General features: G+C 42.9%; 1 protein-coding gene across 1 annotated transcript in view; it reads left to right on the top strand.

Moving 5' to 3' along the window:
* The window catches only part of UBXN1 (UBX domain protein 1), a 284,132-nt gene that overhangs the window by 19,900 nt on the left and 240,533 nt on the right, over positions 1 to 23,699 (top strand). The window contains 1 exon segment of the mRNA XM_040410065.1: positions 23,260 to 23,320. Coding sequence (XP_040265999.1) covers positions 23,262 to 23,320 — 59 coding nt within the window. The 5' untranslated portion in view covers positions 23,260 to 23,261.

The following is a 23,699-nucleotide window of genomic DNA, read 5'->3' as shown; positions in this document are numbered from 1 at the left end:
TTCACAGTTTAGAAATTGACCTTCAAATTTGAGGTGGCTAGAGTGGAGTTTCAATGAATGTCAATGGGCTGCATGAGTTGCAAACAAATGGTCATATTGTATCATACCTATGGCTTAGCTGTGGACATTTTTAGTGGAAGCAGGGATAGCTGAACGTTTTGATATAATATTTCTGTAGGTGGCCTTGATAATGAGGGAGTGGTGGCAGTTTAGAAATCATGTCACTCTAGCTTTTGTCAGCTCCCACTCTAGTTTTGAACATAACGCCATTCGTTCCTATGGGACCAATTTCGCCACAAAAAGGCCAATATTTGCATTCCATTGCAGTAATAAGCCTTCCTTGATCTCAGCCCAGTGAGGCGTTCCTGCCCAGTAATCAAGCACTTCCGGGTTTTTGGACTTTCAGATGCCATGGTCACATTTGACCGCGGCATCTGATGGGTTAAATATATGTTATCAGCATTACTACCAATTTCAGACTTAAGCCCCCGGTGTCTGCTGTGTGAAACAGCATGCACCTGCTGCAGGAACACACTCCAGAGCGGGCTCCATCTTTAAAGAGCTGACATCTGCCATACATGTGTGGCAGATGTTGGGAAGGGGTTAATGATGGGTTGGGGCCATATAGTCAGCACCAACGGTAAGACCAAGCGCTAAATGTATCATCACAGGGAGGTCACAAAATCAGTCGCATGTGAAGGCACTTTAACTGTTGGACAAGCACGTTATTTCTATAGTGGCGGACACATCTTACAATGTTTCACTTTTTTCACATTGTTATATTGCAGCCTTGTGCTAAAATAAAAAATATATATCAGGTTTTCCCCATCATTCTGCACTCCCTACCCTATAATCGGAAAGTGAGAGATTTTTTTGTAAATTTATTAAAAAGGAAAAATAAATATTTGCATGGACACAAGTTTACAGACCCTTTACTATGACATTTAAAATTTAGCTCTGGGGGCCTCCCATTTTTCTTAATCATCTTTAAAATGTTTCTACACTTTTATTGGAGTCCACCTCTGGTACTGTAAATTCAATTGGTTGGACATGATTTTGGTCTCACAGCTGACATTGCATAAACCAAGCCATGAGGAGGGAAAAAACTGCCTGTAAAGCCCAGAGATAAGATTTTGTGGAGGCACTGAAGGTTCCCAAGGGAATAGAGGTCTCCATAGTTCCTAAATGGAAGTTTGGAACAACCAGGACTCTTCCTAGAGCTGACTGTCCCACCAAACAAAGTAATTGGAGAGAAGGAACTTTTTTTTAAGAGAGGTGACCAGGAACCCAATGGTTACTCTGGCTGAGCTTCAAAGATTCTGTATGCAGATAGGAGAAACTTCCAGAAGGTCAACCATCACTGCAGCATTCCACCAGTCTGGGTTTTATAGAAGAATGACCCAAAAGAAGCCTCTCCTCAGTGAAAGATTACACAAAATCCCGCCTGGGTTTTAAAAAAAAGGACCTAAAGGGCTCATGCCCACGAACGTATTTCCTTTTCGTGTCCGTTCCGTTTTTGTTCGTTTTTTTGGGACCGTATGCGTAACCATTCATTTCAATGGGTCTGCAAAAAACGGAAATTACTCCGTGTGCATTCCGCTTCCGTATGTCCATTCTACCAAGAAAATAAAACATGTACTATTATTGCCCGCATTATAGACAAGGACAGTATTGTTCTATTAGGGGCCAGCTGTTCCATTCCGCAAAATACGGAATGCACCGTATTTTTTTGTAGACCGCAAAATACATATGGTCGTGTGCATGAGCCCAAATGCAGTGGTGTAGCGTGCATTGCTAGTGCCTAGGGCAAGCCGAGTATTGCACCCCATAACATGTTGACACGCCCCTTTTTTGTAGAACCACACCCTAGCCGCGTATGGAGTGGGATCAGTAGATGACACCTCTTCATACACCTCTCCTACTCTGCTGCCTTACTATTGCATTTGTGGTCACAAATGGGTTACATTCTCAATCCCCATTTAGGCTTCATGCCCCTGACCAGCCGCACTTAGAGTAGTACTAGTAAAATTCTCAGTAGGGCTGGCCAGGGGCATGGGGCCTAAATGGGGATGGCTTAATAAGGAGGATTATTACTGTGGGGGGGCCCAAGTGGAGTCCGCACAGCAGGCTCATGAAACTTTTACTAGTACTAATCACTGTGCAGACTCTACTTAAGGCATCCGTGGCCGTATTACGGACCGCATTTGCGGATCCGCATTACACTTGCGCCGTTCCGTGGGTCCGCAAATCCGGAGATGCGGAATGGAACCCTACGGAAGCACTACAGAGTCACGGTGGGGAGTGGGGGAAACCCCACCGTACAATGTCTGAAATTAAGGAAAGCCACTAGAAACATAGAAACATAGAATGTGTCGGCAGATGAGAACCATTTGGCCCATCCAGCCCTGGAAGCCAGGATAAGGGAGCAGGTCACCTCCTATCGCCACCCTTATCCTAGCCCTCACTTCCTAACTGCATGAGCGAACCCAGATGGTAGGGGGGCTCATGCACCGGAACCTGGGCCCTTACTAGCCCTGATGATCCCTGGTAGTAAGATCTGGGCAAGGAGATGACTTGTTCATCCACAACATGGATGAACCGGAGTCTCACACAGGCCTAGCAACTGGGAATGGCAGAGCTACTGGATAGGCAGGCAAGAGCCAAGAAACAAAAAGCACTTACCTGCGCTGCAGCAACGACGGCTGGACTACATGAAACAGTACTGGAACCTGAACACCTAACAGAACATGGCACAAACTACTAATACAGGAATCCAGCACACCAGTACCTGCCAGGACCCCCAATGCAGACAGGATGCATGGTGGCCCCCGGCAGAGCTGCGCACGAACATTTGGTTCCCCCTCCAGGGAACCCCTTCCGGAGGTACAGACAAACTGGGAAAGTCCTAGCATACATGTTGGACAACAACAAACCACACATGTAACTAGACATAAACAACAAATCTACAAATCAAACCGACACCAGACATAACAACAGATAAGGTAGGGAAAGGACAAGGAGGAGACCAAGGGATGACATCGCAGATGACATCGATGTAGAACTAGGATGGCCCTCAGATTGCATCCAAGAAAGGAGCAAGCTCCTTCTCAATCAAAGGCAGACATAACAATGATAAGAAGAGACCCGAGACCACACTCAGCTCCACCTTGCTCACAAGGAAGACTGCCTTAAAAGGGAAGTGCACACGCATGCAATACAGCAACACGCTGCCACCGGCAACCAGCATGCGTGGCTTAAGTGTCACGGCAAACAACCACCAAGTCGTGACAGGAGTGCTTCCGTCGGGTTTCGTCCCGTACTTCCGTTCCGCAAAAAGATAGGACATGTTCTATCTTTTTGCGGAGGCGGCGGATCACGGACCCATTAAAGTGAATGGGTCCGCGATCCGCTGCGGCTGCCCCACGGTCGGCAAATTGTGGGCCGCAGCACGTTCATGTGCAGGAGGCCTAAAGGGGGTTAACCAGGTAAAGACAGTGATGACCTATCCTCAGCATAGACCATCATTATCACATCCGAATCCTGGCTCCCCCGCCGATCAGCTGTTTCAGGGAGTCTCTGTGCTCACTTGAGTCTGATGAGTGCAGCTGGCTCCCGGTAGCTTTCCAAGTACAGCGTTATATATTGTATAGTGGCTGTGATTGGTATTGCAGCCCACCCCCATTCAAAGATGAAACTGAGCATGTGCGGCCATCTCATTGAGTAGGACAAGGAAATGAGAAAAAAAACTAACAGTAGGTGGCGCTATACAGATAGATTACTTACTGCAGTTACAAAAGTAAATTAACAGTAACATTGTTTGTAGGGCTGAAAAAGGCATACATCTATCCAGATCAGCTTGTTATCCTGCAAAGTTGATCCAAAGGAAGGCAAAAAAAACTCCATGAGGTAGAAGCCAATTTTCAAGAAATCAGAATACCTCCCTGGATAAATTACGCTCCGTACAGTATTAGAATGTATTGGCTCAGGTGAGCAGAAGTTATTACTTTGCGAAGTCTCACAAGACTTCGCATAATAACTTAAGAAATTGATTTATACTGTAAAAAAAAACATTTCCCGAACTCTGGTTCAGTTTCAAGGTACCACTTGGAACCGAACCAGAGTTTGTGAAATGTTTTTTTACAGTATAAATCAATTTCTTAAGTTATTATGCAAAGTCATCCGAAGTCTATTCGCTCATCCCTAATTATAATGCTGTGCTTGCTCATGTGTGTCTGGCCTTAGGCTGCTATTCCAAATCAGCTGCAAACCAGTCTGTGACAAAAAAAAGTCACATGGCCATCAACTGCCTTTTTTAAACCAGTTCCCCTTTAAGGTATTATTTAGATTTATTATCAACAAATTTTCAGAAGCATAGAATGCAGTGTTTCTGATTACAACAGGAAATGGAAGTAATAAGTTACTGAGAGGTTAATTGATTGGGATCGCAGCATCCTGTCATAGAGGCCGGGTATGTGATTCTGCTGCCGACACCCGCCGCCTATATTTGCATTAAAAGGTTAGTTATCTTCCTTTATAACCCCAGTATTATAAATTATAATCATTGGTGGCGCAGTGCGCCCCCCAACCCCCTCAGTATTATAATCATTGGTGGCAGTGGCCACAGGGTTCCCCCAGCCCCCCCTCCTGATTGGTGGTGCAGTGGCAGCTTCCGATCAGAGCAGCAGGGAAGTCATGGGGCTCCGATTGGTTACCATGGCAGCCAGGATGCTACTGAAGCCTTGGCTGGCATGGTAAGCTCCCTGCTGCCATGTGCGCAAAGCACAGGGCAGCAGGGACAGTGTGAAGTCCTATTCACCCTAATAGATCTCTATCAGGGTGAATAGGATAAGGGATTAAAAGATCCCAGGTTCTAGTCCCTAAGGGGGCTATTGGTTATTAACCACTTCCAGACCAGGCATTTACCCCCTTCCTGACCAGGCCTAATTTTGAAAAGCTGACTCTTACTTATCCTCGCCATTCAGAGTTTGTTTTCTCGTGGCACATTGTACTTCATGTTAATGGTAAATTTGAGTCAATATGTTTTACCTTTATTTATAAAAAAAATCCAAACGAATTTCAAAATTTGAATCTCTCTGCTTTTAAGACAGATAGTGATGCCTCATAAAATATTTATCAATTAACATTCCCTATATGTCTACTTTATGTTGCCATCATTTTAGTAATGTAATTTTATATTTTCAGGACGCTAGAAGGTTTAGTTCCCTTTCACACAGGTGAGAATTCCGTGCAGGTGCAATGCGTGAGGTGAACGCAATGCATCCGGACCCATTCACTTCAATGGGGCGGTTCAGATTAGCGGTGATTTTCACGCATCACTTGTGCGTTGCGTGAAAATCGCAGCATGTTCTATATTCTGCATTTTTCACGCAACGCAGGCTCCATAGAAATGAATGGGTCTGCGTGAAAATCGCAAGCATCTGCAAGCAAGTGCAGATGCGGTGCGATTTTCACGCATGGTTGCTAAGAGATGATGTAAGTAAATGAATAAAAGTCAATTTACTGTATTATTTTCCCTTATAACATGGTTATAAGGGGAAATAATATCATTCTTAATACAGAATGCTTACTAAAATGTGGCTTTAGGGGTTAAAAAAAATATATATATTAACTCGCCTCATCCTTTTGTTCGCGCAGCTGGCATTATCTTCTTTCTTCTTCTTTCAGGACCTGCCAAAGGACCTTTGATGACGTAATCGCGCTCACCACGTGATTTCTATCTTCATTCAGCAGGACCTGCGCTGACATCACCGCGCTTACCACTTGGTGAGCGCGATTACGTCATCAAAGGTCCTTTGGCAGGTCCTGAAAGAAGAAGATAGAAGATGATGCCGGCTGCGCGAACAACAGGATGAGGTGAGTTAATATATTTTTTTATCTTTTAACCCCATAAGCCACATTTTAGTAAGCATTCTGTATTAAGAATGCTATTATTTTCCCGTATAACCATGTTATAAGGGAAAATAATAAAATCTACAGAACACCTAACCCTAACCCAAACCCGAACTTCAGTGAAGAAGTCCAGGTTCGGGTCTGGTTACCACAGTCAGTTTTTTTTTATCACGGGCGTGCAATACGCATTGCACCCGCGCGATAAAAACTGAACATCGGAACGCAATCGCAGTCAAAACTGACTGCAATTGCGTACCTACTCGCATGATTTTCCCTGATCGCAGACGCAACGCATCCGGACCTAATCCAGACACGCTCTTCTGCAAGGGGCCTTAGATAGAATTTTAGAAGCAATTTTTGAAATTTTTAAGAAAATTTCCAAAGCCAACCTTTTTAAGGACCATGTAAGTGGGGCTTACATAGTAGAACCAACCCATAAATGACCCCATTTTAGAAATGACACCCCTCAAACTATTCAAAACTGTTTTTAGAAATGTTGTTAATCCTTTAGGTATTCCACAGGAATTAAAGCAAAATAGAGGTGAAATTTCAAAATGTCACTTTTTTTTTGCAGATTTTCCATCTTATTCAATTTTTTCCTGGAACCCATTAAGGGTTAACAACAAAACAAACACCCCATATGTGGTTGTATACCGCTGTTTGGGCACATGACAGGCACAGAAGGCAAGGAGCGCCATATGGTTTTTGGAGGGCAGATTTTGCTGGAATGGTCTTTGGGCACCATGTTGCATTTGAAGAGGCCCTGAGGTAACCCCACAGTGAAAACCCCCAAAAAGTGATCACATTTTGTAAAGTACATCACCCAAGGAATTTTTAAGGGGTGTAGCAAGCACTTCACTCAACAGCTGTTTGATAGAATTCAGGAGAAAGTGGGTAGCAAATTGGGGGGGGGGGGGAGAAAATTCTCCTGTTATCTTTGGTGAAAAAGAAAGTTTAGGCCTAAAGCACCATTTTCTTATAAAATTATTATTTATTTATTTTTTTACATTTTCACACCCAAGTATTAAAAAATAAAAATAAAAATTTCAAGAAAATTGTGCTTTAGGCCTAAACTTTCTTTTTCACCAAAGATAACAGGAGAATATCCCCCCTTCAATTTGCTACCCACTTTCTCCTGAATACAGGAACACCCCTATTGTGGTCATAAACTGTTATTTGGGGATACGCCAGGGCTCAGAAGGGAAGGATCAGCATCTGGATTCTCTAACATGGAATTTTCAGTCCTGGATTTTAAGAGCAATACCTTTTTTTATTTTTTGTTGAATGAGCTGCGTGAGGGCTTATTTTGTGCAAGACAAGCTGTAGTTTTTATTGGCACAATTTTGGGGTACAATTTGGCTTTCTGGTTGCTTTTTATCTCATTTTTGGGAGGTGAAGTCACAAAAAAGCTGTTTGGTGTCGGTTTAAAATGTATTATTTGATTTTTTTACACCGTTCACTTGATGGGGTATATCATGTGATATTTTTATAGATCCGGTCATTACAGACGCAACAATACCAAATATGTCTAGTTTTTTTGATTTAACGTTTTAGATTTTTATAAAAAAATAATGTTTTTGTGTTGCCATATTGTTTTTATTTTTCTGGCTATAGTCTTGTGTGAGGGCTTGCAGAACGAGGTGATGTTTTTATTGCTCTAATTTTGGGGTACATACGACTTTCTGATTAATTGATATGATTTTTTGTGAGGTGACAAAAAAAAAACTGTTTTGGCATAATTTTTTTAGTTTTTTTTTACACCGTTCACTTGATGGGGTAGATTATGTGATATTTTCGTAGAGCCAATTGTTACGGACGTGGCGATACCAAATATGTAAATTATTATTATTTTTTTTTACATTTTACACAATAAGAGCATTTTTTGAAAAAAAAAATCATGTTTATGTGGCAATTTTCATAGAGCCATATTTATTTTTCTGGCTATGGTCTTGTGTGGGGGCTCATTTTTTGTGGGATGAGGTGACGTTTTTATTTCTACCATTTTGGGGTACATACAACTTTTTTTTATTTAACATTGTTTTTTGGGAGGTGAGCTCACAAAAAAAAATCTGTTTTGCCGCAATGTTTATTTTTTACAGCGTTCAGTTGATAGGGTAGATCATATTATGATATTATAGAGTCGGTTGTTGCGAACGCGGTGATACCAAATATGTCAATTTTTTAAATAACTGATTTGGGGGGGGGAATTTTTTTTTTTAAATGTGAAACTTTTTTTATTTTCTATTTTCAAAACACTTTATTTTTTACATTTCTTATTTTACACTTTAATGTCCCCCAGAGGTCTTGTATGACCTTATGGGGAACACAAACTTTTTTTTATTTTTTTTAACTATTGATTTCTCTTGTAACTGGGGCTAACATAGTAGCCCCAGTTACAGGGGAAATACACCACCAAGAGAGGCTGTACAGCCTCAGTGCAGGGTTGATTGAGGTCTATGGAAGACCCGACAGCTCCTGCACTCACCCGGCCCCGACGATCACATGACCACATTGCGGAGACAGGAAGCTGCATACCGATTCCTGATCTGTATATGTATGCAGCGATCTAGAAGGCAGGGACACCCAGGAACAGTCCCTGCCTTCTCTCTGGGGTGCCCTGCTATCCCTGACAGCGGGCCCCCCGCTCGGCAGCTGCACGATTAGCGTGGAGCTGCGATCTCTGAATGGACGTTCCAGAACGTCCATTCAGAGATAAACCGACCGCCCAAGGACGTTTATAGTCAATGGGCGGTCGGGAAGTAGTTAAATAAAAAATAAAAAATTAAAGTAATAAAAAATACCAAAATATTAAGTGTAAATCACCCCCTTTCCATTTTAATTATAAAATATATAAAAAATAAATAAACATATTACATATCGCTGTGTCTGAAAAAGACCAAACTATTCAAATTTGAAAAAAAATCTCCTATGCGCAATAAGAGAAAAAAAAAAAAATGGCCCGGACGTTTCATTACATGTGGTATGCACGCGGCTTGTTTGCGGTTTTATTTTTTTCGCATGGTATTGAGTATCGCAATACTTTTTTACGGTATAGAAATCGAATCTAAATTTTGGTATTGTGACAACCCAGTTATACTAAATATTTTCTCATAAAACTATTTATCATTCTACTCAGCTCTTCCTGCTCTATTATATGCTACTGGCAGATTACTCTGCATTTTCATGGTGACAGGTTCCCTTTAAGGATAAGCTACGATTGTGTGGAAGGGTAAGCTCTCCTTTCAATCTGACCAGCCAGGCTAATACTTTTAAGTAGAGGAATGAATGGGAACTGTTTTCCAGTCCCCGCTTGTTACCTTTTGTCAGCAGCAGCATGTAGGTTCATGTGTGGCTTTTGGGACCTGCACATCAGGACTGGATGCTGGCAGCTGCATCCCTAAATTGTGTCTTGGGCTTTGGCCGTCTCCTCCTTGGAACATTCTGGCTGCTGGGAACTCTTGAAACAGGTTCCAACATGGCAAGGGACAAGAAGAGTAACATTCTAGTGGTGGATGGAAAGAAGAACGTGGAAATGCTGGCGTTTCATAGTCCGGGACTTGCTTCCTGCCTGTGGGACTTTCCCGTAGTTTGGGATTTGCTTTCCGCCTGTGGGACTTTCCTGGAGGATCACGTTCCTGGGTGGAGAAAGAGGAGTAGTTTTTAGCAGATACAGGAGTGTACAGGTAAAAAAGAGATGTGTAGCGACAGCAGTGTGATGTGATCTGCTAGAGCCATGGATGCCCTAAACTTGGGCATGCTAATGCTACTATCCTGGAACCTCCTGCTCAGGACCTTGTAAGTAGAAGTTACTTAAAGGCTCTGGGGTCCCTTTTGCTCAGCCCATGTTTTTATAACTATTGGAGGTCTCTTAATTTTTTCTTTTGAACAGGTAAAGAATCCAGCCTGGGAGCCCATACTGAGACTAAGGCCTCTTTCACACTTGCGTTGTCCGGATCCGGCGTGTACTCCATTTGCCGGAATTACACTCCGGATCCGGAAAAACGCAAGTGAACTGAAAGCATTTAAAGACGGATCCGTCTTCAAAATGCGTTCAGTGTTACTATGGCACCCAGGACGCTATTAAAGTCCTGGTTGCCATAGTAGTAGTGGGGAGCGGGGGAGCAGTATACTTACCGTCCGTGCGGCTCCCCGGGCGCTCCAGAATGACGTCAGAGCGCCCCATGCGCATGGATGACGTGTCCATGCGATCACGTCATCCATGAGCGTGGGGCGCCCTGACGTCACTCTGGAGCGCCCGGGGAGCCGCACGGACGGTAAGTATACTGCTCCCCCGCTCCCCACTACACTTTACCATGGCTGACAGGACTTTAGCGTCCCGGCAGCCATGGTAACCATTCAGAAAAAGCTAAACGTCGGATCCGGCAATGCGCCGAAACGACGTTTAGCTTAAGGCCGGATCCGGATTAATGCCTTTCAATGGGCATTAATTCCGGATCTGGCCCTGCGGCAAGTGTTCCGGATTTTTGGCCGGAGCAAAAAGCGCAGCATGCTGCGGTATTTTCTCCGGCCAAAAAACGTTCCGTTTCGGAACTGAAGGCATCCTGATGCATCCTGAATGGATTTCTCTCCATTCAGAATGCATGGGGATAATCCTGATCAGGATTCTTCCGGCATAGAGCCCCGACGACGGAACTCTATGCCGGAAGAAAAGAACGTAAGCGTGAAAGAGCCCTTAAAAGAGGAAAAAAATATGCCACCTGCTCCAAACATCTGCATGATACAAAAAAACAACTCTATCCGAAATGTATAGCAAAGCTGGTTGAAGATGAACAGCTGTCCTTCTAAGAAGTGCAGGCTTCTTTGTCTTCTATTACCCTCTTGGGAGGCTCTTTACCATTGTGACCTAAAAGAGGTAGAATAAATGCAGATTCGGATTCAGAGTTCGAGACAGAGGCACTGTATGCCTTTGAAGGAGAATTGGAAGAGGGGAAGGAATCCTACATGAACAGATGGGGAGAGAAAATACTACTTCTCAGATTCTATGGATCGAAACTTTGGATATTGAGAAAGTGGTTAAAGCCAGATCTACACCAGACAAGATGTTTGGGGGACCTTAGGTCAAAGTGAAAGAAGTTATTTCCAGTGAACTCAAACCTGAAATATCTAACTATGGATGAATGGGAAGAAGCTGAGAAGAAACTATTTATTCACAGAGAATTCAAAAATATCTTACTTTCGATTCAGATAATAAAATTTACACAACCGTCGCAAATGTACTAAAGGAAACAAACATTCTGTTTAAAGACTCATCCCAGCTAAAGGACCCCATGGATAAGAAAGACGAAAACAACATGGAAATCCGTCTCGGCTATCATTTCTACCTATTAAGGCTACTTTCACACTGGCGTTTCTGGGTCCGCTTGTGAGATCCGTTTCAGGGCTCTCACAAGCGGCCCAAAACGGATCAGTTCAGCCCCAATGCATTCTGAATGGATAAGGATCCGTTCAGAATGCATCAATTTGGCTGCGTTTGGTCTCCGTTCCGCTTTTTAGGCAGACACTAAAACGCAGCTTGCAGCTTTTTGGTGTCCGCCTGACGATGCGGAGCCAAACTGATCCGTCCTGACTTACAATATAAGTCAATGGGGACGGAACCGTTTTCACTGACACAATATGGTGCAATTGAAAACGGATCCATCCCTCATTGACTTCCAATGTAAGTCAAGACGGATCCGTTTTGACTTAGACTTTTTTTTTTTTATGAATAATGCAAACGGATCCATTATGAACGGATAAAGGCGTTTGCATTATTGGTGCGGATCCGTCTGTTCAGATACAAGACGGATCCGCACCGAACGCAGGTGTGAAAGTAGCCTTAGCTGCAAAATCAGTGGCAAGATAAATTTTCCTTTGGCTAAACCGCTAGAAAATCATTTAAAAATAAAAACTTCTAGGTAAGAAATTCTGGAATCCTTACCACTTCTATAAATGGCCACAGTTTTTATGGCAGATGCGTCAGCAGAATCTGTATGCTTTGCAGCTAGAAACTGGTCTTTAATCTCACCAGAGGAGGCTTTTGGTTGAAAATTGGGCTGAATACACCCCCATCTAAGAATCATTTGTGCTGTATTCCATTTACAGGGTGGGAGTAAGTCTTCAGTTGTTTTTTTCCAGTCTGGTCTCATGTAACACAAAATCCTTGGATTTTACAGAATATTAGAGAAGGCTACAAAATAGAATTTGAGTCTCCTCCACCAGAAAAGTTAATTCTAACTCAACTAATGTCTGTAGACTCAGAATCAATCCTGGTGCAAGATGTGACAAAACTTATTCAGCTAAAAGTTGTCACTCCAGTTTCTCATTCATGGGACATTATTGTTTCTCATTCATGGGAGATTCATGGGACATTATTGCAGGCTATTTTTAGTAAAAATAAAACAAATAGATCTTAATGAACTATAATAAATCAGAATTTTTTGAACAAATAGATAAAATATGGGACTATCAAGATGGAGTTGATCAAGTCAGTTATTCCCCTCATTTCTCAGGATGCAGTTGAGTACATAAAAAACCTCAAAGATGCAGATTATTATGTCTCCATTCATCCGGAATTTCAACAATATCTCCATTTTGCGTTTAAGGAGGAGAAAGAAATTAATAATTCTCAGTTTCGGTACCTTCCCTTCGAGATCTCTTCTGCTCCCGGTTTCTTCACAAAATTGATTGTGGAAAGTATGTCTTTTCTCAGACAAAAAGATGTCGTCATTGTCCCATATTTACATAGTTAATACGGTTGAAAAAAGACATGCGTCCATTAAGTTCAACCAAGGACGATTGGATGATTTACTTTTGGTAGCAGAATACCATGCTTTCCTTTAAACTAGGGCTGAAACGATTACTCTATTAAATCGAGTAATTCGACACAAAAAAATCGTCGATGCAAATTTTTAGCATCGAAGATTCGTTTGTGTCATGTGACCACGGAGCGGGAGTGAAGCGCTTGCTATTACTCCCGCTCCGTGGACTCCCGCTGCGCTTGGAATACTCACCTTTCCAGCAGGGGGCCTCCGAACACTTCACAGTACGTCCATGGTCCCGCTGCTCTGACGTACAGACGCCATGACCTGACGCAGTGTGTGACGTCTGGCGTAGAGCAGCGCAGAACGATGGAGTGTCGGCAGCGCCCCTGCTGGAAAGGTAAGTTGGTGTAACCAAGGGGGTGGGGTGCGACTAAGGCCGGGCGCCTGGAGTGCACAGTGTCATAGAAACCAGTGACGCTGTGCAATCCGGGTGTCAGGAGGAGCATGGGGGGAGAGGTGGTGGCACAATGGGGGGAGAGGCAATTGTAACAAAACTGCAGCACTCTCCAGCCTTGGTCCTTTCAATCTTTTATTCACCAGTACAAATAATGCGACGTTTCGATCTATGTGATCTTTCTCAAGCAAAATTTGCTTGAGAAAGATCACATAGATCGAAACGTCGCATTATTTGTACTGGTGAATAAAAGATTGAAAGGACCAAGGCTGGAGAGTGCTGCAGTTTTGTTACAATTGCGTCTGGATTTGGGAAGTACAAGACTGGCTTCTGACACAGCGGGCACCACCACAGTAAGGAATAATATACATTTTTTGTAGTGCTGCTACATTTTTTCCTTTTTCTTTTTTCTATTACAATGGGGGGAGAGCTGTTGGCACAATGGGGGCATAGCTGGCACACTGGGGGCAGAGCTGATGGCACACTGGGGGCAGAGCTGATGGCACTGGGGTGGGGGAGAGCTGATGGCACTGGGGTGGGGGAGAGCTGATGGCACTGGGGTGGGGGAGTGGAGCTGATGGCACTGGGGTGGGGGAGTGGAGCTGATGGCACTGGGGTGGGGGAGTGGAGCTGATGGCACTGGGGTGGGGGAGTTGAGCTGATGGCACTGGGGTGGGGGAGTTGAGCTGATGGCACTGGGGTGGGGGAGTGGAGCTGATGGCACTGGGGTGGGGGAGTGGAGCTGATGGCACTGGGGTGGGGGAGAGCTGATGGCACTGGGTGGGGAGAGCTTATGGCACTTAGTGGGAGAGAGCCGATTGCACTGGGGGATAGTGGAGCTGATGGCACTAGGGGGAACTGATGCACTTGGGCTGATCGCACTGTGGGGAACAAAGGGTGTTGAGGACTAATGGCAGGGGGTCTGATGAGTTTTTATAAAGGAAAACAGTATATTATTTTTTTCTTATTAGATTACTCGATTAATCGTAAAAAATAATCGATAGAATACTCGATTACTAAAATAATCATTTACTGCAGCCCTACTTCAAACCCACCGACAGTTGGTCCTAGATCTCCTCTCAGACCTGGGCTGGATCATAAATGTGGAAAAATTGGACTCCCTTATACCAAGAAAATATTTCTGGCAACTCTTCTAGATTCCACGGCTCAATATTCATTCCTGACAGTATCTAAACAAATGTCAATCTGGAAATAATCACCTACCAGAGGAAGAACTCTTGCCTTGAGTGTTTTGAGTCTGATGTCCTCAAGCAGAAACATATTACCGTGGAGCCAATATCTTACGCCATCCCACTAAAAACTAATATTGTCCTCCTGGAATCTAGACCACCTATCCCTAAATCAGAGGATTCCTGTACCAACAGGAGTAAAGCAATCTCTAAGGTGGTTGACTTCTCGGTCAATCCTAGAGAAGGGATTTCCTTGAAACCTTATATTCTGATAGCCACAAATGCCAACAAGCAGAGGTGAGGGTCTCAGGTTCAGGAACATTACTTTCAATGTACTTGGCCAAGAGAGATGGCAGAAGATCCTCAAACTTCTGGCAACTTTGGGCTGTTTGGGAAACCGTGAAATAAGCAGAATTTATTCTCAAGATCCACTTAATAATTTTATCAGACAATATAATAATAGTAGGTTTCCATCATGGTGGAACAAGGTTGCCTCTTCTTCAGTCTTTGACAAAAAAAATAAAAAATCTCTTTGTGGGCAAAAAATTCTATCCTATCAATCTCGGCTGTTCATCTGAAGGGCTCAGGCAACCAAACGGTGGATTTCCTGAGCAGACCTTGTATAAAGCCAGGAGAATGGTCACTGAACAGAGATATTCTCCAGAAACTGCTTCACTGAGATGGTCAGCTGCAATTAAACCTGTTTTGCAACAAGACAATCAACTCTCTAAAAGATAAAGATTGTTTCTTCTCGCTATATCTCAGAGACAGTGCAACAGCAGTAGATACGGTCTCCCAAAAATGTGACTAGCATATGCATTTCCCCCCTTCCCTCTCATTCCTTCAGTGATCAAGAAATGTCAGAGGGAATCGAGTCATTCTAGTTACACTATTTTGGCCAAAGAGAAGTTGGTTTCTTAAAATCCTTGTCCCAGAAACTTCTGATGCCACTTCTACTAAGGCAGGATCTTCTTCTACAGGGACCCTGGTGTATCCAGAGACTTAAACTAACAGTGTGACTCCAGAAATGGAGCTCCTAAGGGCTTAGTGTCTTTCTGACAGTGTAATTTCCACATTACAAAAGTGTCACTAAAGCAATTTATGAAAAAAATCTGGAAGAAATGTTGCTAATGGTACCTCTCTAAACACCAAGATCATTTTCCTCCTCAAGTCCCAGATATATTAGATTTTGTACAAGAGGGATTCAATAAAGGTCTTAAACCAAGTACCTCGAATGGGTTGGCCCATCTCATACACTGGGGGCATATTTCTAGGACAGGGATGGGCAAACTGCGGCTCTCCAGCTGTTGTAAAACTACTACTCCCAGTGTGCCTACAGCTATCAGCCTACAGCAGGGCATGATTGGATTTGTAGTTGTACAACAGCTGGAGAGCCGCAGTTTGCCCATCACTGCTCTAGGATATTCCCCCAATGCTGGCTGTTTTCGGAAGTCCCATAGAAATTAATGGGAAGCACACCACACAAACCCGGCCACCACTCTGCTCACTTCTGTGGGGCTGACAGAAATAGCCAAGCCAGTATCTTTTGCGGCTCTGTTTAGAGATAGGTGTGGATCCCACCTCTGGGACCTGCAGCTATCAGACACTGGGGGCATATCCTAGCGATATTCCCCCATTTTTTGCAATGACACAACCCCTTTAAAAGGACCAGATATAGGCTCTAAGTTGTTTTTTAGACCTACCTCTGGCAGAGCACAAGTGGATTAAGAGGTTTATTATGGCCCCTTCACGTATCAGACCAACTCTTAGACATTCCATTCCTGTCTGGGATCTGACAATGGTACTGAATGGTCTATGTCAGTGATGGCTAACCTTGGCACTCCAGCTGTGATGAAACTACGACTCCCAGCATGCTCCATTTATTTCTATAGAGTTCTGAGAGCAGCCAAGCAAGGGGGGCATCTTGGGAGTTGTAGTTTTACCACAGCTGGAGTGCCAAGGTTAGTTATCACTGGTCTATGTGATCCTTCTTTAAACCACTGGATGAATTAGGCATAACACGCTTGTCTCTAAAGATGTTTTTTGGGTGGTGGTTACTTCAGCCCGCAGACTAGGAAAATTTTAATCTCTGTCCATCAAAGAGCCTTAGATTTAAATTCTTGAGGATAAAATCATCTTGAGGATTGACCCTGCTTTCTTGCCCAAGGTTATACAGGGAGTGCAGAATTATTAGGCAAATGAGTATTTTGACCACATCATCCTCTTTATGCATGTTGTCTTACTCCAAGCTGTATAGGCTCGAAAGCCTACTACCAATTAAGCATATTAGGTGATGTGCATCTCTGTAATGAGAAGGGGTGTGGTCTAATGACATCAACACCCTATATTAGGTGTGCATAATTATTAGGCAACTTCCTTTCGTTTGGCAAAATGGGTCAAAAGAAGGACTTGACAGGCTCAGAAAAGTCAAAAATAGTGAGATATCTTGCAGAGGGATGCAGCACTCTTAAAATTGCAAAGCTTCTGAAGCGTGATCATCAAACAATCAAGCGTTTCATTCAAAATAGTCAACAGGGTCGCAAGAAGCGTGTGGAAAAACCAAGGCGCAAAATAACTGCCCATGAACTGAGAAAAGTCAAGCGTGCAGCTGCCAAGATGCCACTTGCCACCAGTTTGGCCATATTTCAGAGCTGCAACATCACTGGAGTGCCCAAAAGCACAAGGTGTGCAATACTCAGAGACATGGCCAAGGTAAGAAAGGCTGAAAGACGACCACCACTGAACAAGACACACAAGCTGAAACGTCAAGACTGGGCCAAGAAATATCTCAAGACTGATTTTTCTAAGGTTTTATGGACTGATGAAATGAGAGGGAGTCTTGATGGGCCAGATGGATGGGCCCGTGGCTGGATTGATAAAGGGCAGAGAGCTCCAGTCCGACTCAGACGCCAGCAAGGTGGAGGTGGAGTACTGGTTTGGGCTGGTATCATCAAAGATGAGCTTGTGGGGCCTTTTCGGGTTGAGGATGGAGTCAAGCTCAACTCCCAGTCCTACTGCCAGTTTCTGGAAGACACCTTCTTCAAGCAGTGGTACAGGAAGAAGTCTGCATCCTTCAAGAAAAACATGATTTTCATGCAGGACAATGCTCCATCACACGCGTCCAAGTACTCCACAGCGTGGCTGGCAAGAAAGGGTATAAAAGAAGAAAATCTAATGACATGGCCTCCTTGTTCACCTGATCTGAACCCCATTGAGAACCTGTGGTCCATCATCAAATGTGAGATTTACAAGGAGGGAAAACGGTACACCTCTCTGAACAGTGTCTGGGAGGCTGTGGTTGCTGCTGCACGCAATGTTGATGGTGAACAGATCAAAACACTGACAGAATCCATGGATGGCAGGCTTTTGAGTGTCCTTGCAAAGAAAGGTGGCTATATTGGTCACTGATTTGTTTTTGTTTTGTTTTTGAATGTCAGAAATGTATATTTGTGAATGTTGAGATGTTATATTGGTTTCACTGGTAAAAATAAATAATTGAAATGGGTATATATTTGTTTTTTGTTAAGTTGCCTAATAATTATGCACAGTAATAGTCACCTGCACACACAGATATCCTCCTAAAATAGCTAAAACTAAAAACAAACTAAAAACTACTTCCAAAAATATTCAGCTTTGATATTAATTCGTTTTTTGGGTTCATTGAGAACATGGTTGTTGTCAAATAATAAAATTAATCCTCAAAAATACAACTTGCCTAATAATTCTGCACTCCCTGTATCTACATTTTACAGGAACCAGGACATTTTTCTCCCCTCCTTTTGTACTACTCCAAAAATGACCAGAAACTACAATTTCATTCTCTGGATGTCAGAAGATCCGTTATAAAATATGTTGAAATAACAAAAGGTTGGAGGAAGGATCCAAATCTGTTTGTCCAATTTTTCGGGGAAAAACAGAAGAAAAAAAAAAAACATCTTAGCAAGATGGTTTAAGACGACAATTTAAGAATCTTATATGACCCTCTTGAACTTGATGGACTTATGTCTTTTTTCAACTGTATTAACTATGATTTCTAGTTTGGTTCACGTTAAAGCCAATTCCACCAGAGCAATGTCAGCGTCATGGGCAGAAATGCAACAGATATGCAAAGCAGCAACTTGGTCCAGTTTTAATATATTTTGTACACATTATAGACTGGATGTTGTTTTTTAATCAACACTTGGCCTATGGATGGAAGGTCCTTCAGGCTGTAGTCCAACCCTAAGTATCGGTCTAATCTGGTATTGCTCCTATGGTGTGGTCATGGAGGACATCCTGGAAAGTAGGAATTAGTCCTACCAGTAATTGGTTTTCCAGGAGTCCGAAATGTCAGCACCCTTAATTAGCCTTCCCACAGTTTGTTTATTTTGCTTGTGAAGTTAATCATGTGAAATATTAATAGATGGGTTGCAGCCATCCTGGCGTTGTAATTGGAAGAACACTGGTGGGTGGTGGTGGGAGGGTTCTTTTAACCTCTCTGTGTTCCTGTCCAGACACGGCATAGAAAGAACAACCTCCTATGGTGCTGTCATGTCGGACTCCTGGAAAACCTTCAATGATCAAGAAAATTCCGAAGGAATCAGCCAGAGTATTCTAGTGACACCATATTAGCCAAAGAGAAGCTGGTTTCTTAAAATCCTTGTCCCAGGAACTTCCAATGCCACTTCCATTAAGGCCTCATGCACACAGACGTTTTTTTTTGCGGTCCGCAAAAACGGTTTCCGTTGTTCCGTGATCCGTGTCCGTTTTTTCATCCGTGGGTCTTCCTTGATTTTTGGAGGATCCATGGACATGAAAAGTGAAAAAAAAAAAAAAAGTCAAGTCTGTTATATCCAGAAGTGGAGAGACTGAAACTAATGGCCTGGATCCTGAAAGGGAGATCTTTTGATGTCACTAGCTTATACACCTCAATAGATCACGATAGAGGCATTGCTGCAGTACAGAAATGTTTGGATACTAGCCAGCATACTAAAGGAAGCCAGGAGTTCATCATTGATTTACTTAATTTGGTGTTGCAATATAATTATTTTGCATTCATGGATCATTTTTATTTGCAATTGCGTGGGACCGCCATGGGTTCAAACGTGGCATCCACGTATGCAATTATATTCATGGCAGCCATTGAAGAGAATCACGTCTATGTATCCCACCACTTCAATCAGGTATTGGGGTGGTGGCGATACATTGACGATATCTTCCTGATTTGGCAGGTAATGAATCCTCCTTTCACAACTTTTTCTGAACCTCATTGATCCTGACATCAGTTTTACCTTAATGTTTTCAACTGAACAGGTTCAATTTCTTGATACAACAGTACATGCCGTAGGGGATAATTTAAATACTGATCTGTATACTAAGCCTACTGACTGTAATAATATATTTGGATATGAAAGCTGTCATCAGAGATCAACAATTAATGCCTTACCCTATAGTCAGTTCTTAAGAATACGCAGTCCGAACGCGCGTTTCGCGTAAGCTTCCTCAAGGGGAGGAAGCTTACACGAAACGCGCATTGCGGCTGCATCACTACTGTGGTATTTATGTGACTTCTATTTATACCTTCCAGTTACATTGTACTTTGCACTTTATATACTTATATTGTATCTGGTCTGAGTGTTATGGTCTTTGATCAGATTTGTTGCGCTTTATACTTATTAACTATTTAACACCTGTGTGACTTAGTCATCTATTTGTCCTAGCATTTATCCAGATATTTATATATTGTTGACATTTGGTATGTAGGCTTAGCACTCATACTCATTTTGTGAGCTATTTCTCTATCGGTGCGTAATGTTAAAGATAATACAACCGGATCCCTTCATAATGGATGCAGACGGTTGTATTACCAGTAACGGAAGCGTTTTTTCTGGACCCTGCCTGATCCAGCAAAAACGCTAGTGTGAAAGTAGCCTTACCGGTTCCTAAACATTTTGTTGAGTTTGGACACAAGGAGAAAGATCTTAAAATCATAATTCTTGATCATGTTCCACCCTTAAAGAGAGGAGGTGATAGGGAGCTAGTACTTAAACAAAGGGAACTCCAATCGATTCACCGGTTACAGACCCGCAGACCTAGGGGCCTTAACACTGAATTCAAGTGGGGTCTCTTTAATTAATGTTATGGGATAGGTTATGGTCTGCTGTGATCAAACCTCTATATCTGATTAAGGGCTGATTAGGGGTTCAACCCTTGGTCGGTGGGACCGTATATTTCCATAGTCTAGGAATGAACTTATGCACTGCCATAGTAAAGAACCCAAGTAGGCAATTACGACAAAAGGGCCATAGAAGCTGTGAGAGCCACATACAGGTGGTTAGAGAGAGGAAACCTCATTCCACAAGGGGTTCAGGGCCAGGCATGACAAACATATATGGAGCCCGATGCTGCACCACATCGCCAGCAAATATGGGAAGTCTGCGGAAAGATCCGTTGAAGTCGTACAGGTGGTCATGTACCAGCAGGAGAGAATCTTATATTTAGTTTCTTGGAATCAACATGAAATGGACATATATATATATATATATATATATACACACACACACACACACACACACACACATTTATATATACACTCACCTAAAGAATTATTAGGAACACCATACTAATACGGTGTTGGACCCCCTTTTGCCTTCAGAACTGCCTTAATTCTACATGGCATTGATTCAACAAGGTGCTGATAGCATTCTTTAGAAATGTTGGCCCATATTGATAGGATAGCATCTTGCAGTTGATGGAGATTTGAGGGATGCACATCCAGGGCACGAAGCTCCCGTTCCACCACATCCCAAAGATGCTCTATTGGGTTGAGATCTGGTGACTGTGGGGGCCATTTTAGTACAGTGAACTCATTGTCATGTTCAAGAAACCAATTTAAAAATGATTCGAGCTTTGTGACATGGTGCATTATCCTGAGGGAAGTAGCCAGCAGATGATGGATACATGTTCTCATTCTGTTTACGCCAAATTCAGACTCTACCATTTAAATGTCTCAACAGAAATCGAGACTCAGGCCAGGCAACATTTTTCCAGTCTTCAACAGTACAATTTTGGTGAGCTCGTGCAAATTGTAGCCTCTTTTTCCTATTTGTAGTGGAGATGAGTGGTACCCGGTGGGGTCTTCTGCTGTTGTAGCCCATCCGCTTCAAGGTTGTGCGTGTTGTGGCTTCACAAATGCTTTGCTGCATACCTCGGTTGTAACGAGTGGTTATTTTAGTCAACGTTGCTCTTCTATCAGCTTGAATCAGTCGGCCCATTGTCCTCTGACCTCTAGCATCCACAAGGCATTTTTGCCCACAGGACTGCCGCATACTGGATGTTTTTCCCTTCTCACACCATTCTTTGTAAACCCTAGAAATGGTTGTGCGTGAAAATCCCAGAAACTGAGCAGATTGTGAAATACTCAGACCGGCCCGTCTGGCACAAACAACCATGCCACGCTCAAAATTGCTTAAATCACCTTTCTTTCCCATTCTGACATTCAGTTTGGAGTTCAGGAGATTGTCTTGACCAGGACCACACTCCTAAATGCATTGAAGCAACTGCCATGTGATTGGTTAACTAGATAATTGCATTAATGAGAAATAGAACAGGTGTTCCTAATAATTCTTTAGGTGAGTGTATATATATGCATTTTATTTATTTTTTACTTTCTTTTTTCACTTATTTTAAGTCCCCTTAGATCACTTCTCCAGTAGACTGCAATGATTTAATATTGCAGGATACTCGAGAGTCACTATTTTGTATGGAGTCCCTCCATAAGAACATAAGAACTTCGCTCTTGCAGGCCTCGGAGCCTTTAGAAGGCCTGAGGCTGCTATACCAACCAGATGGCTCCATCAATTTCTTCAGGGGAAAGCCATTTGTGCTGCATCTGAGGGGTTAAAAGTCGCACAATGCTTCTAGGTGTCTGCTGTGTAAAACAGCAGGCACCTGACAGCTACGGCATTCGCTCATCTTCTGATAGGGCACCATCTTTAAAGACCCTGGGTCGTAAAGGGGGTTAAAATAGTTTAAGGTGGTAGCTGTAATTTGGTAATGTATTTATTTTCCCTTTAATTGCTCCTATCTTCCATTCCAGGCTGTGGTCACATGACTATGTCCAAGCAGGCATCTCCTATTAACTGTGATGTTTTATCTATAGGCATGTCAAAGCAACAAAAGGGCAGTGATAGGGGAGATTCTCTATGTAACTAGCTGGGTGGGAGGACCTATAAACTAGCTGGTTGTTGTTAGGGGTGTTGCTTGGGCACTGGTAGAAAAAGGAGAGGTACACATACAGGATGTATACAAACCACAGTGCTTTTTTTTTTTTTTTTTTTTTAAATGAAATGAAAAAAAAAAAAACATGGGGAAGATATACGTGAGATGAACAGCTACAGGAGCATATCTTTTAAAAACCATAGTAATGCTGGTTAACCCTGTTAATGGGGTTGTCTGACCTCAGCAAATGGCATTTATAATGTAGAGAAAGTTAATACAAGGCACTTACTAATGTATTATGATTGTTTTTGTTGCTTCCTTTGTTGGTGTGATTCATTCCATGGTTACGACCACCCTGTAATCCAGCAGCAGTGGCCGAGCTTGCACACTATAGGAAAAAGCGGAGGCCTCTGGTGGCTGGGACCGTGGAGGTGCACATTTTCCAGCACTTTTTTCAAGCAGCATGACTACCACTGCTGGCTTGCAGGGTGGTCATAACCATGGAAATGAGCAGTGTATAATGTGATGGAAAAATGTATCCAGCCAGCAAAGGAAGCAATATAGACATTAACAATCTGTTAGTGCCTTGTATTAACTTTGCCTACAGTATAAATGCCATTTGCTGAAGTGAGAAAACCCCTTTAAGGTTCAAACAGGTCTGTGTGTAAAGAGATTAATCAATACTTGAGAAAAATAATTACATGTCTAGACCAATCACTGTGTACTTCTTTTTTCTAATTTCTAGAAATGTCTGAGTGTTCAACGCTGGAAAGCCTCATAGAGATGGGATTCTCCCCAAGTAGAGCGTAATGTTCTTTTTGTCATTGTCTGTATATAATGTATGATGTCCATGTCTGCTGTTGTGTTTAAAGGGATGTCCAGTTTTCTCATATTGATGACCTATCCTGAGATTAGGTCATTAACCCTTTCACGCAAGTGACTTGCTGCATTTGAACGTACAGTCACGTCCAATTTGCTTACCAGGGCTGTGACAATAGAGCAGAGACACCGGGGAAGCCAGCAAGGGACCAGTCAGAGAGTGGCAAGTGCTCCGATTGGTTAGTCTCTGCAGACTAACCAATTGGAGCGCTTTAGTGCTAAAATGCCGGTTTCAGGCTGTGATCTCCACGCTGGAGATCACAGCCTGAAATCAGCCGTGAACCCCACTGTGCCCCCAGTGCCCCT

This window comes from Bufo bufo, chromosome 10 (assembly GCF_905171765.1).
Source record: "Bufo bufo chromosome 10, aBufBuf1.1, whole genome shotgun sequence".
In the NCBI taxonomy this organism is placed as follows: Eukaryota; Metazoa; Chordata; class Amphibia; order Anura; family Bufonidae; genus Bufo; species Bufo bufo.
This window is presented reverse-complemented; position numbering and strand designations above follow the sequence as displayed.